The 16,108-nt window shown below is 44.1% G+C and overlaps 1 protein-coding gene across 1 annotated transcript in view; it reads right to left on the minus strand.

Annotated features, from left to right (window-relative positions):
* The window catches only part of GPR143 (G protein-coupled receptor 143), a 65,881-nt gene that overhangs the window by 32,892 nt on the left and 16,881 nt on the right, over positions 1–16,108 (minus strand). The window contains exons 2-3 of the mRNA XM_073565982.1: positions 14,374–14,483; positions 10,342–10,436 (exon numbers count right to left, since the gene is read on the minus strand). Coding sequence (XP_073422083.1) covers positions 10,342–10,436; positions 14,374–14,483 — 205 coding nt within the window. The remainder of the gene's footprint in view (positions 1–10,341; positions 10,437–14,373; positions 14,484–16,108) is intronic.

The following is a 16,108-nucleotide window of genomic DNA, read 5'->3' on the forward strand; positions in this document are numbered from 1 at the left end:
CTGTATTGTGCCGCAGTGACTGTTGTCCTTGACGGCACTGTTGGGTTTCGTGCTAGGCATATTCTAGCAGGAAACCCAACAGTGTCATCGGGGTCTACAGTGACTGCTTTGAGTATTGTATTGCTACATTGTGCCGCAGTGACTGTTGTCCTTGACGGCACTGTTGGGTTTCGTGCTAGGTGTATTCTAGCAGGAAACCCAACAGTGTCATCGGGGTCTACAGTGACTGCTTTGAGTATTGTATTGCTACATTGTGCCGCAGTGACTGTTGTCCTTGACGGCACTGTTGGGTTTCGTGCTAGGTGTATTCTAGCAGGAAACCCAACAGTGTCATCGGGGTCTACAGTGACTGCTTTGAGTATTGTATTGCTATATTGTGTCGCAGTGACTGTTGTCCTTGACGGCACTGTTTTTTTTTTAACAACAGTGGACAAAGTCCGAACACGTTGGCGTTCGATCAAGGACCGCTTCTACAGTGATGTTCGTGCTGAGGGCCAGGTTCGCAGTGGATCTGCATCAAGGACCAGAACTAGATACCGTCACTATCACGCGTTGCAGTTCCTAAGACCGGTCCTTGCCACGAGATCGTAAGTATTATAAATTTTGGGTTTTTATTTTTATTAATCTGTGTTTTTCTAATCCACAGCTGATGCTTCTTGTAAAGGCATGGTAGTAATGATTTTCCTTTCTTCCACAGCACCTGGAGCAGCACCCTGCAACCTGGCCCTGGAGCGGTCCTTCCTCGGACGTCCTCTGACCCGTCCCAGCCATCCGACAGCCAGGAAGCACCTTGCAGGTCAACCACACACACAGCTGGTGACCAGGAAGCTGGGCCATCAGGTGTTCCCCTGTCCCAGGTCTCTGCCACTGGTTATGCGGGCACTACCCGCCAGCGGCAGAGGGCCTTGGACAGGAATGTCTTGCCCGAGTTTATGCATTTGAGCGAGGCCTTTAATTCCAGCCTCAAGTCACTGTCCGACAGAGTTGAAAGCGGTTTTGCACTCATGGAACGTGGTTTTAACCACTTTGAACACCGCTTCAATTCTGTAGAACAGCGCCTTGACCGTCTGGAGGCCGACCTCAACAGACCAGCACACCATTTTTTTAGTAAGATTGAAAAGGGCATGGCGGAACACCTTAGTCCTGAGCAACAGCTGAATGTGCTGCAGGCCTGCAACAATGCTTTCTTGCAGGCTATGCAGCATAATCGGTACGGTCAGCAGTCAGTGGTGCATTTCCACCTGTGCCACCATTGACTCGCTTCACCTCACTACCGACTTGTGCTGCATACCACTGCACGGACACCTCTATTCAAAGCCAGGACACCCACCGTTACACCACCACAAGTCTGAGTGCAGCTGGTCACTTCACCGACACCACCATGGCAAGCGCTGCTCCTGTCTGGAGCACCACCGCCACTCCCATGCATGCGTGGAGCTCAGCCACCACTAGGCAAACATGGAACAGCCCTGCCGCTACAACAACATGTAGTAGCCCTGCCACCACCACTCTGCAAACCTGGACCATCACTGCCGCCACCAGTCCTCCTGCAAGGACGAGCACTGCCAACGAAGAGCAGCAGCAGCAGCCACCTCAGCAGCAGCAGCCACCTCAGCAGCAGCCACCTCAGCAGCAGCAGCAGCCACCTCAGCAGCAGCAGCCACCTCAGCAGCAGCAACCACGTCAGCAGCAGCAGCCACCTCAGCAGCAGCAGCAGCCACCTCAGCAGCAGCCGCCACCTCAGCAGCAGCAGCAGCCACCTCAGCAGCAGCAGCTGCCACACCAGCAGACGGGGGACCTACATTCAATATTTGCCCCTAGTTCAAGGCGAAATCTATCAAGGCGGGCATTGGGCCAAAGTCGGTCCAGGCACACAAGCCTACGGCGACATGCCATTACAACTAATGTACCTGAACAGATTTCCTCTCCTCCAAGTGTTCCTAATTTAATTCCCTTAACTGGACTACCTTCCCCCACAAGTTTTGTTGCCCCTTCCCCTCAAACACCGTCTTCAACTGCAAGTGTTGCATATTCCCTGCACACCCCCAAATTGAAACCATCTGCCCCCAAACACCGGAAAAAATAATTTTTTGGTTTATTTTTGTGATTAAAAATAAATTTACATTTGTGGTTCACCATTACAAAGTTTCATTAATGTTGTTTGTGCCGCTCACACACACTGATGGGTAAATACATGTTAAAAACCAACCCAAGGCCTAGTATAGTCATATGTGAAATAACACGGACTAGTATAGTCATACCAAGGCCTAGTGTAATAACTCGAGTTTTACCAACTTGGATCTGGTTTCATGAAAAACAAACTGTTGAAACTTGTCTTAAAAATAAGTTTCTTTCTAGTTTCACCAGTTTGTTTTTTGTGAAACAAGATGCTAGTTGTTAAAAATCGAGTTATTACAGTAGGCCTTGGTATGACTATACTAGGCCGTGGTATTTCACATATTACTATACTACTAGCCCCAAGGCCTACTATACTCATATTTGAAATACCACGGCCTAGTGTAGTCATTACAAGGCCTAGTGTAATAACTCTAGTTTTACCAACTAGAATCTGGTTTCATGAAAAACAAACTGTTGAAACTTGTCTAAAAAATAAGTTTCTTTCTAGTTTCACCAGTTTGTTTTTTGTGAAACAATATGCTAGTTGTTAAAAATCGAGTTATTACAGTAGGCCTTGGTATGACTATACTAGGCCGTGGTATTTCACATATTACTATACTACTAGCCCCAAGGCCTACTATACTCATATTTGAAATACCACGGCCTAGTGTAGTCATTACAAGGCCTAGTGTAATAACTCTAGTTTTACCAACTAGAATCTGGTTTCATTAAAAACAAACTGTTGAAACTTGTCAAGTTTCACCAGTTTGGCAAAAATCGAGTAGGCCTTGGTATGACTATACTAGGCTGTGGTATTTCACATATGACTATACTAGTAGGCCCAAGGCCTACTATACTCATATTTGAAATACCACGGCCTAGTATAGTCATTCCAAGGCCTAGTGTAATAACTTGTAAGTTGGAATGGAGCAGATTACATTCATCCACTCAATGCTGACTTGTATTCCCCATGGACTTTCATTGGGGTTGGGTTTTGAGGGTTGTGTTTTGAGAAAATCACATACTTTTTTTTCAACTAGTTGCACAATTTTCTCTTGAAAAAAATTGGTTTCCTGATTCATGGCCTGCAGCTTTGCTCGTTCCAATATATTTCACGCAGACTAGCAATGCTGCATTTTAACTCATATGTGTATTTACCTGCCCAGGTGTGTGAACATCAAAAAATTCAGTTATACATGGGAAGTTTTTTATTTAATTGGAGTTTAAAAAATATAGTGCACTCAGTAATGGTATCAAATAAGGTTTTTTATTACCATAAACAAACAAAAACATTACACCATTTCATCTTGCCAGTGCACCCGTCCTACATCAGAAATAAAGTAGGCCGCAAATTGGTCCCTCATTTGGCCAACTTCAACGGATGACCTGAGAGTGTGCTGAGTGAATTCAGGCAATGGGTTAGGAGCATCATCGTTCAGTTCAAAGGTCGGGTGCTCTTTAGCCATCACAAAGTTATGTAGAACCACACAGGCCTTCACCACCTCATCGACTGTTTTAAGTTTAAGATTAATGGCCGTGCCCAGAATTCGCCATCTGGAGACAAGAATCCCAAAAGCACACTCGACAGTTCTTCTGGCCCTGGTCAGCCTGTAATTAAATATTTTTTTGGTGTGGTCCAAGTCCCGGCTGGAGTAGGGTTTCAGTAAGTTTCCGCACATTTGAAAAGCCTCATCGCCAACCATTACAAAGGGCAGTGGCGGAGCTTCGGTGTGAGGAAGAGGCCGTGGCATAGGGAAATTAAATTGGTTGCCATACAACCTCCGGCCCATGTCTGAGTTTTTAAAAGCCTGTGAGTCATTACCACGGCCAAATGCTCCAATGTCCACTGCTACAAACATACATCCGGCATCCGCAATCGCAATGAGTACTATTGAAAAGTACTTTTTGTAATTATAGTACTCAGATCCCGTTCTTTGGGGTTTGATGATCCGTATGTGTTTACCATCAACAGCTCCCAAACAGTTGGGAAAATTGCATACTGTCCAGAATTTGTCAGCAATTTCCATCCACTTTTCAGCGGTGGGCAGGGGCATAAATTCTGGACAAAGAACATTCCAGAGAGCCCGGCAGGTGTCAGCAACAATTCCAGACAAGGTAGAGATTCCAATACGGTACTGGAAGTGTAGTGAAGATAGGGTTTCTCCAGTCGCCAGGAATCTGTGAACAGACAAAGAAGTAAAATTAATATTTATGTATATTATTTTAAAAAACTATAAAATAAAATATTAGTACATTCACGAAAACTAATTACCCAAGGTTTTGAATACTAAATTTAAAAAAAAACCATCAGACCGCACCCCTTGGTTTTTAAAACATACCGTAATGTCACCAGTAGCCGTTCCTCAGGAGGAATCGCACGACGGAGCTGTGTGTCCTGTCTCCGGATGGATTGTTGGACACGAGCAAGCAAATCCATGAAACTTTCGTGGGACATCCGGATATAATCTGTAAATTTCTCCGGGTTTGACTGGAGCTCGCTGTAGAGGGTGTGGTATGCCCCACGGCTCTCCCGGAGTTCAACAATCGGATGTATCCACATACGCCGCCGTCTTCGCTGCCTCTCTCTCTTCCTTTGTTCATGGCAAGCAACTGCATACGCCTGAGCCATCGCGATGTCCAAATCCAAGTTGAAGTGAAAACTCTTCCAGCGCAGATCCATGGTCACGAGAAGAATCAAGCAAATGTGAAGAATACTGTAGACAGGGTCTATAAATTAACATACCACACCCACAATGAAGTCCCATTGGTCTTGTGTGTTGTTGAATGGTTGTTTTTTCTTTTTTGTGGGGTTTTTCCAAAATCTGTAAAAAAACGCAAACGCACAAAAAACGCATACAAACGCGCAAAAACGCTGCGTTTTTTTCCTGCATGCGCATAAAAATGCTTGAAAAAAACGCAGCGTTTTTATGCATTTGTATGCGTTTTTTCAATGCGTTTTTTTGCGGGAAAAACGCGCTGCAAAAAAAAGCAAGTGTGAAACTAGCCTTAGTCCTCATGTCGGGCCACTGAGCATGCCCGTGGTGTGATCTCCCTTTGGAGATCGAAGGTCACGTGCTCAGGTCCTGCTCGTGTTCGAATTGGCCCATCCGAGAAGCCAGGAAGGTCCCGGACGCTCGCGGCTATAAAAGGTTTGCATGGCCACTCGGCCATGCGCTAGGATAGCCAGTATTTTCTGACTATAAGGAGTGAGTGATGGATGCACGTATGAATGTCTCTGGTGACTTGACACATTATGAAACCCCTACCCTTGGTACGCATGTGTTGTGCAGCCTAGCCTGCTAGCGCCCAGGCTTAGGCGTAGGTAGGACAGAGTTGAGTCAGATATTAGTCACTATCAGTGACTCGGCATGCCTCAGAGCAAGTGCTCCGCACTCCTTAGCCGGCGTCTATAGCGGCATTCGTGGCAGAGACGCCGCTCGCTCAGTGGCCTAGAAGGACTCTAACCCCATGCCTTGGGGTGGAGTTCTGTGGCTGTTTGCTGTGCGCTCTGTGGCCGGGCTCTGTGAGTTAAACAGACTCCGGCTTTCAAGCGGCTGTGCAGTTCTGTGAAGTAACAGAATCCGCTCCTGTTCACACTGGGTGACGTAACCCATGTGTGACTGTTTTCACGCCGCTCTTCCCTTCTGCCATTACCTAGCAGCAGTGTACCACCTCTGCACGGTGGTCCCCGGGCTGCTAACGCACTCTCTACTATTTTATAATCTGGTGCGTTCCGCCAGCCTTAACACATGATCCCAGTGGTTTTTATCTGCACGTCAGGGGTTAATTTTTGTGGCCTCTCTTTGGTTCAGGGAGGGCTTCTTATAGCCCTTGGAAGCTCCCATCCCTGTCAGTTATACTTTTGCTCTCGGCTGGGTAGTTTGACCCTTATGTGCTTGTGCCTCGTGCCTGTTCTCATTTTGATTCCCTGTTGCTGATCCGATTCGTCCCTCCATCTTGGTTTGTGTCTAGTGATTCGGTTCTGATTGCTGTCTGCCTGGTATTTGACTCCTGCTCCACTCTGACTGCTCGCTTTGCCTGACCCTCCTGTACCTCTGCTGCCCTCTATGGTCCTGACCTTTGGCTTGTTCCTGACTCCTCTTTCGTTATACCCTCATTGGTACTGTTGTTGCCTTTCTCGGTCCCCATCCCGGCTTTCCCAGTCGACACTCTCCGCTGCCTCCCCGGTGAGTGTCGCGGCAGACTCCGCCCCCGTTCTGCCTCCGGCGTTCACGTGACGCAGGTCCGGCAACCCTGTGGGTACGTGCGCTCCCTGTGGCTCACTGGGTGCTACCTGGCCCCGTTCGCCACTGTCTTATCTGGTTCCGTGCTGAGTGTACATCACTGGTTAGTGCCCGTGACAATATCGTCCGGAGACGGGACTATGGGATCAGCAGGATCTGTAAATGCAAACGTAAGTTTTGTGCAATAATCCTGCACCACACAACAGACCGGACATTATACTTTCTTTGCGAGGTGCCACGGGGTGCTGAAACAGTAGCCCCTTGCCATGACTACCACCCAGGCCACCTCAAAAAATCACTTAAGTAGCACTGTTATGAAGATGCACATTATTGCTGGCCTGCCTAGTGTCTCTTTCACATGCGGATGTCAATTTTTAACCCTGGCATTAATTTGTATGTCCTACTCTTTATAAAATTAGATCTCAAAAGGTATCAGGTCTCACAGAGATGATAAAGGGCCTAACGGCTTCATGTCACAAGAGCTTCGTGTAAATAGACCCTGATGTTCATTATGCTAATTTTACTTCTTGCCGGGCTTAATTATACTCGGGCTCAGATCATGTTGCTATCAGGTCTTTTACATCAGTCTCTTACAATAACTCATGGGAAATACAGATGAGTTTTGTTCTGCCTTTGGCCATCCATGGAAGCTTAGAATGATATCTTTGTACTATGTGGATAATGTGTGAAGGAAAGCATGACTTCCCAAATTAAATTATTTTTATAATGTAACCTTGTATCAAATTCCAGTTAACTGAGAAAAGGAAGAACTGTCATGGCTTAATCATTCAGACTTCTTGTCACAGTATTTTATAAAATAAAACTGTTGGCCTTTCGAATCTTTTTGATTATAACCTAATGTGACAATCTGCACCCATAGACATATTCATAAATACGGTAAGTCTTCTTTTGACCATTCTTTTAACTAAATTTTATAATATTGCACAGTGATCTGGAGAAGATGACTGAATGGGCAAACACTTGGCAGGTGAGGTTTAATGTAGATAAATGTAAAGTAATGCACCCAGGAAGGAGTAATCCTATTGCTGCATATACAGTAAATGGGAGTATACCTGGCTGGGACTACAGAACAGGAGAAGGACTTGGGTATTCTGGCTACAAGTAAGCTGAGCAGCAGTACTCAATGTCAAGCAGCAGCTGCAAAAACAAGCAAGATTTTAGGCTGTATGAAAACAGAGATAAAATCCCGCGATCCGAATGTATAGTTACCCCTTTATAAATCACTTGTGAGGCCACATCTAGAATATGGGATTCAGTTTTGGGCTCCACATTTTAAAAAGGAAATTCAGAATTTAGAGTCAGTTCAAAGGCGGGCAACTAGATTATTACAAGAGATGGAAGGCCTCTCATGTGATGAAAGGTTGGAAAAGTTGGGCTTGTTTAGCTTAGTAAAAAGAAGCCTCAGAGGGGATCTCATTTACATGTACATGTTACTTGTGGTCAGTACAAAGGAACATGACTTATTCCTTCCAAAGACCATACTGAGGACCAGGGGGCACTCGTTACGTGTGTAAGAAAGGTGATTCCAGCAGCTAAATAGGAAAGGGTTCTTTACAGTTAGAGCAGTGAGAATGTGGAATACCCGACCACAAGAGGTAGTAATGGCAAAAACTATGACAGCTTTTAAAAAAGAGCTGGATGATTTCCTCTGTAGACATATCATTGTGGGATATAGTTAAATTAGTAACAAACTATATAATTGGTGGAGAAAGGTTGATCTTGATAGACCTAGGTCTTTTTTCAGCCTACGCAACAATGTAACTAACTATGCAGCTGTGGTCTGGCAAATTTCCTATTACCACCTATCTCTGACTATGTTTTTAGAAGTTTTTTTTTCTTTGTCCTTAACTCTTTGGTTCTAAGGGCCCCCCAATTTGGTTATAAGACGCACCCCCAATTTGGGTGGAAAATGGGGGTGCGTCTTATAATTTGAATATACCTTACCGGCAGCGGTGGAGCAGGGTCCCAGGGTCGTTGCTTGAGGAGGCAAGAGTGGCTCATTGCTTCAGGTCACAGGCTGGGATGAAGGGGTGTTTGGAGGTGCGACACTGCGGGTGTTCGGTGGTGCAGGGGCTCTGCCAACATTTTGTGAATGCCGGGAGACCCCGCACTTCCATGTTTTACATTACGGTGGACTCCGGGAAAATGGCTTTCAGTGCAGCGCATGCACAGATGGAGAAATCGAGACAAAATCTCGGGAGATGAGATTTCAGCGCCAAGATCTCCATCTGCGCATGTGCCGCCCCTGCAGTATTTACCCAGAATCCAACACAATGTAAACCATGGAAGTACGGGGGCTCCTGGCTTTCACAAAATGTCGGTGAATCCCCGCACCACCGAACACCCGCAGCATTGCTCATCCGAACACGCCTTTCTCCCAGTTTGGGGTCCGCAGCATCGCCCCACTCCTGCCTCTGCCAACAGCGACCCTAGGACTCCGGTTCACTGCAGCCACCACCCCGCACTAAGACGCATGAATTGTAAGAAGCTCCACCATTTTATTAACATAAAGTATTTTTCATATTTTTCTCCTCAAAATTTGGGGTGCGTCTTATAATCTAGTGTGGCTTATAAACCGGAAAATACCGTACTTGTGATATCTAAGATTTCTAATGCTATCACTTTACCTAAAGATATCTAATTTTGAAAAGTAGAAATCTAACTGAACTTTTTAAGCAAATTGTCAGTCAGATCAATGACAAAATGAGTAGAATGTTGTCCAATTTTTAGTTTCAAAAATCTAATAGTGCTACAGTAATTTAGAAGCCTTTTGTCTTAAATATTACCCATCAAACTTAAAGGGGAATTCCCATCTCTAAGATCCTGTCCCAATATGTAGCAGGTGTAATAATAATAATATTAGCAAATACATCCAATTAGAAATGTAGTATAGTTCTTCTGATTCGCTATGTTGCTAACCCCATGTGCAGGGCATTGTGGTAACTTAGGAACCCATGATTATGGCCACTCATATAGTGACAGCTTTTAGTGGTCATAACTATGGATACCTAAGCTACTTCAATTCCCTACACATGGGGTGAGCGACACAGCGAATCAGAAGAACTATACTACATTTCTTATTGGAGGTATTTGTTAATATTATTATTATTACATTTACTACATATTGGGATAAGATCTTGGAGACTGGAATACCCCTAAGCTATTATCAGTAAACAACCTATTGTTTAAAACAATGTTTTTGTGTTACATGTTGAAATGTTGTCAATGTTTTTTTTTTTTGCATACAATCTTTTCTTTAAAAAAAAAAAAAAGAAGTGATCTTGTGATTTTCACACTGACCACTAGATCTTTTTTAGGCTTGTACTTCCTGTCCTTTGTCCTTTTAGGATGAGTTTCCAATTTAAAGGAGATTTCTAATCATCAGAGACAGGATTTTAATGACAGATAACACTTTTATACACAACTGATAACAGAACTGATAACAGAAATCATAATGGACGATGTCCCAGCTGACCCTGCTCTTCCACCTCCCTTCACAATGACCTTTGCACAGGCGCACTAGTCACTTCAGTCCGAAAATAGAGGAGAGGCTAAACATTGTGACTATGTACATGTGTTGTTTCCGCAAACAACAAGTTAGCCCAAGTGGCCATTGTGAAAATTGGAAAATTGCAGCATTTATATTTTTTTAACTTTCAAACATTTAAAGAGTACCTGTCACCATCTGAAAAGTGCAGTCTTTGTTCGTCTTTTATTCCTGTTCCCCCCACTGTGTGTTATGTCTTATGTTTAAAAAAAAATCAGTCATGTTGCTCCTTTTATATGAGCCATTTTATTTAGTGCTAATTTTTACAACCTCCACCAAGAGGTGTTGCACACAAGGTTTTCTGGGGGGGGGGGTGTCTTTAGGCTACTTTGCATTATTACCTTGAGAGAAACACCACCTTAGTTAAAATAATAAACATTATCATTAAATAAAAATCTTTTTTTGAAATACCTTATTCCAGCTGACCTCCTGATCACGAGGTAAGCATCCACCGAGTAGCAGAACAGCCACCAGAAGCTCGCACTGTAGAATAATTGTATCCACATCTGCAGGACAAACAGAAGCAACAGTTAAGTCATTGAAAATTACGGAGCTGACATTGGTTCCCAATCCTGAATTGGACACCACCATTATCATGGAAGGTTCTAGGGACTTGTGAAGGGTTAGGCTGAGTTCACACGTGGCGTTTTTTTCGCGTTTCCACGGTGGTTTCAACCGTGCGATTTTGCCGCGAAAACGCGAAAAATAAGCATCCCATGCTTTCCTATGGGATTCCGCAATGCTGTGCTAATGCTGCGGTTTTTACCGTGGCGGAATCGCTTCGCGGTAAAAAACGCAGCATGCTCATTAATTTTGCGGAATCGCGGCGATCCCGCACCCATAGGAATGCATTGTTCTGCTTACTTTCCGCATGTGGCTGTGCCCACCATGCGAAAAGTAAGCAGAACAATTGCGGATGGTACCCACGGTCCGGAGGAGAGGAGACTGTCCTCCGGGCTTTGGGTACCATATCCCTGTAAAAAATAGAATTTAAAATAAAAAATATTGTTATTCTCACCTTCCGACGTCCCGCGCAGCCTTCCCGCCTCTCTACACGCTCCCATTGCCAGTACTCCTTTGCGAAAATGCCTGCGATGACGTCTGTTCTCGCGGGATCACGAAGTCTCACGGTCATTCGCGCGACGTCATCGCGAATTACCGCGAGACGCCGTGATCCCGCGAGAACGTACGTCATCGCGGGCATTTTCGCAAAGGAGTACTGGGAACGGGAGCATGGAGAGAGGCGGGAAGGCTGTGCGGGACATCGGAAGGTAAGAATAACACCATTTTTTATTTTTTTTTATTATTTTTTACATTTTATCTTTTACTATTGATGCTGCATAGGCGGCCTCAGTAGTAAAAAGTTGGTCACACTTGTCAAACACAATGCTTGACGAGTGTGACCAACCTGTCAATCAGTTCTCCAAGCGATGCTACAGATCGCTTGGAAAACGCTAGCATTTTGCAAGCTAATTACGCTTGCAAAATGCTAGTTTTTCCGCGGGAATTTAAAATGCGATTTTCCAGCGGAATGGAATTCCGGAACTCTCGCGGTAAATTCCGCGAGAGTTCCGCTACGTGTGAACCCAGCCTTACAATGTGGTTACAAGATGAAAGTGAGTTTATTTCAAACTTAGAAAGGTTTTTATCTTCCACGAAACTTCCAACTAGTGCTATACACGCAGTTGAGGTAGCTAAGTTGTAAGTCAATGTCCAGCCTTTAACAAGCCTTGGAAAATGGCTAGGTATATTAGTGTAAGACCTCCTTCACACGTCCGTGTAATAAATGCTAACGGTGTCATCCATATGTCCACATGAGATGGATCAATAAATAAAGAACTTACAAAACTTCTCCTATACTTTGCAGTGACAAACATGTACATGTACAGCACATGGATGCCATCTGAGAGCTGTACGTGTTTTTCACAGACCGAAAGACTTGTATTGGCCCTCATCATCCATGTCTCTGTGTGGTTTGCACACACGGTCTATCTAAAGACACGGACATGTGAGCATCACCATAGGTTATTATGGATATGTGTGGCATTCGTGAATATCTGTAAAAAAAAAAAATAATGGATGCAACACGTACTTGCATCACAGACGTTTGAACGAGACCTAACCAGTTTCAGAGGACTTGCCTGACATTCGGGCCATCACTTGGTTGGTGGAGACATCCTTGATGCAGTTTTGGAGGTTGGAATCTTGCCAGCCTTAAAGGTGTTATCCGATCTAAATTGAAAAGTCTGCAGTCCCTCTGTGTGACTTCAGACTTATGAATCCCCCCAGCGCACACTGCACACTGCGAGGATTCGCCGGTTTCTGAGTCGGGAATGGCTGTAACGTATGCGATATGCATACTCTGGGCCAGAGACAGTCTAGTACTCCATACACTTGCATTTAGCAAAGCCTCGCCCACTGGATGGCAGCATCGCTAGACGAGGTACGACCTCGCTCAATGCAAGTGTATGGAGCAAGTCCGCACCCACTAGATGATTTCTGCCCGGGATTATACATAATGCATACATAAAATCATAGAATGTTAGAGTTGGAAGGGACCTCTAAGGTCATCGAGTCCAACCCCCTGCTCAATGCAGGATTCACTAAACCACCTCAACTGGTCCTGGCTAAGAAACCAGTGAATCCTCATAGTGCACAATGTGTGCCCTGAGGGGATTCATAAGTCTGCAGACACAGTGAGTGACTGCAGACTTATCAATTTAGATTGGACAACCCCTTTAAGGAAACCAGTTGAGCATATAGACTTACTAGCAATGCACCATTTTAAAAATACATACTAGTTTTCTCCTAGAAGAAAGGAAAACTATCTTGCGTCTGCCAACTACTGGCAGTAGCTGCTCTATAAATCAATGTCCAAAAGTGATGGGCATCTCATTCAGCCAGTCAAACCCTGCTCTGCACTGATGAGGGGTAAGTAGGCTCAAACTGTCTTGGCCGAATAAAGGGTCAGGAACAGGCTTACAGAGAAAATATTACAACTTAGGGATACTAGCAAAATATTTTTCTTTCCTTTAACCCCTTCACAACTTTGGGGATTCCCATTATTTCATTTCTGATTTTCTTCCAAGAACCATAACTTTTTTACTTTTCCATCAATATGGCCGCGTGAGGGCTTGTTTTTTTCAGGATGAGTTGTACTTTTTGAAGAATACCATTGGTTTTACCATATCATTTACTGGAAAATGAGAAAAAAATTCAAAGTGCAGTGAAAGTGCAAATAAAAATGCTTTTTGGAGGTTTTTTTTACCATATTCACCAAGTACTCAAACTGACCTGCCATTATGATTCTCCAGGTCATTACAAGTTCACAGACACCAAACATGTCTAGGTTCTTTTTTTTACTTCAGTGGTGAAAAAAAATCTAAAGTTTGCCCCATCAAAAGATAACGTCATTTTCCGAGACCTGTAGGGTTTCAATTTTTTGGAATATGGGGCTTGGTGAGGGCTTATTTTTTGGGCACTGAACTAATGTTTTTACTGATACCATTGTCACATAGATATAATGTTTCGATTGCCCATTATTGCATTTTATTGCAATGTTGCAGCAACCAAAAAAATGTAATTCTGGCATTTTGGGTTTTTTCCTCGTTAAGCCATTTACCGATTGGATTCATTTTTTTTATATTTGATAGATTAGGAGATTCTGAACACGAGATACCAAATATGTGTATTTTTTTTATTGTTTTATTTTAAATGGGGCAGAAAAGGGGTGATTTTAACTTTCATATTTTTTAATGTTTTAAAATATTTTTAAAAACATTTTTTTTACCTTTCACTTGCTTCAATAGTCTTCATGGGAGACTAGAAGCTGCGATCATCCAATCGTCTGTGCTACACATAAGAGGGCTTGAGCCATGCTACTGTATGTGTAGCTAAAATGATCATCTGCTATGAGCGGTGGTCACAGGGCGGCGCTCACAGATCGGGAATGACAACCACAGCGACCTCTGCAGACCCCAGGTTGTCATGCTAACCCATTGGTGCCCCACGGTCATGTGATACTGGGGCCGATGGAGGGGATTAATAACTTGCTTCCACAATTCCACCCACGGCTATTAGAGGCACAAGTCAGCTGATGAAATGCTTTGGTAAACATGCCAGCTCATTGCCAGAGCCCGCATGGAATGCAGGGACACGACCTATGATATATATATATATACATCATAGGTTGTGAAGGGGTTAAAGAGAGAGTTAATTTAAAGTGAACCTGTCACCTCGGAAGGTGTTATTTACCTGCAAACATGCATGCATGACGAAATTACAGTCATCACTCACTGCAACATTCGCTATAATGTGACCGCTGGCTGTAAGCACGCCCAGGCACTTTGATTGACAGTCTGCTCTGCAACTTCATCACCAAGCTGTAATTAAATGCTCTGGAACTTCATCACCAAGCTGTGATGAAATACGTTTGATACTTACTGAACTTCCAACACAAAAAGCAGCAGGCCAAACCTCTGTACTGTTCTTGAAGGAAATATTGCTGATAAGAGACGGTGAAGATATCCATACTGTTGATCGGAGTATAACACCTAAAATGGAAATAATATGCTAAAACTTGAATTCATAAAATAATCCATTCAGTATTTTTTGTGTTTTTGCTCTAACCCCTTGGCGACATACGCCCTTGCTATATGGAGCGGACCCTGGGAATTAATGGAGTTTTCAGGTCAAACAGTAAATTTGGCAGTGAGCAGCCATGGAGTTACAATAACAAAATAACAAAATAAATCATACTCACCTCTCTCCCCCACTTGCACTTGGCTCCCTGCTCCGGTGCTGCTGTTCTGGTAGTATCATGCCATGTCAGGAGCAGTGATGGCACAAACCATCAGTAACTTGACTGCTGTGGAAACTGATTGACTGATCCTGACCCTGCATCCAATCAGTGGCCACATGAGTCAGGTTACTGGTAGTCAGTTATGTCACCACTTTTGGTCAGCAGAGGTACTGCAAGAAGTCACATCAAGCAGTGCGCCTGATGCTACTTCTACTGGCCATGTGCTATTTCTACTGGCCATGATGCTACTTCTACTGGACATGTGCTACTTCTACTGGCCATGATGCTACTGCTACTGACCATGATGCTACTGCGACTGACCATGATGCTACTGCGACTGACCATGATGTTATTTATACTGGCCATGATGCTACTTCTACTGACCATGGGCCTACTTCTCCTGGCCAGAGAGGAGCTTTAAGCTTGCTGAGTGAACAGAAGTGCAACAAAGAGCTGGTAAGTGTTGTGTGGCTAGCTGCCCCTATGTGGGTGTATATATATGTACAAGTGTATGTATCAGTTTATAAGAAGTGTGCCTGTATGTAATCGTGTAATTTGGTGTGTACATGTGGTTAGAAGTGTATGTTTGTGTAAAAACACATTCAGATGCTCGGGGCTATAAGGGGTCTTTCACATTTGTGTTAGTTAATTCCATCTGTTTTTTCTGTTCTAGGAGCAAACAGCTGGACCTAATAATCAAAACTGATCCTTTGCATAACTGATGCAAGCAGAAACAATGCGACCATATTGATTATTAAGAGGTTCAACTGGTTTTTAGAGTGGAACACCTCTTCATGTTGTCAATAACCATTGATAGGATATTGCATATCTTTGTGAATCAACACATTTACATTTCTATTTGTTGTCATTCATAAAACTGTTTTACATTGAGGTGTGAACCACATTAACACTGTGTTCACACATTCGTTAGTCGCGGTTGGAGTATGGACCGCGATATAAGAACTGTCCACTGGTCTCCTGACCCAAAGTTGAAAACCTCAAGTATACTTAGGAGAATGTTGAGCTTGCGTTGGGGAACACCAGTGACTCGCCCTTGAATCATGAATTGTGACACACGGATGTGTGAATACGGCCTAAAACCTATTACACATGGCTGTATTCAATCCCATCACACAGAGCCTGAATAAGTAATTCTGGATGTGTGTGGCGCCCCGAGGCTCAGTTGCCACAGAGGTACTGCACCTTCTCCTAAGGTGTAGTGCCCCACCAACTAGGTAAGTTGGGAACTCCTTTCCACACTCCAACACTCGCACCCCACACAACAGGGTAGTTCTGCACAACCACATTGCGGCTCAGTGCTTAGAGAGTAGCAGAGCACCTCTGGTGGTTCCCTGCTTGGAACACTGGATGTGCTGG

This window comes from Dendrobates tinctorius, unplaced genomic scaffold (assembly GCF_039654945.1).
Source record: "Dendrobates tinctorius isolate UK_male_01 unplaced genomic scaffold, ASM3965494v1 ptg000016l, whole genome shotgun sequence".
Lineage (NCBI taxonomy): Eukaryota > Metazoa > Chordata > Amphibia > Anura > Dendrobatidae > Dendrobates > Dendrobates tinctorius.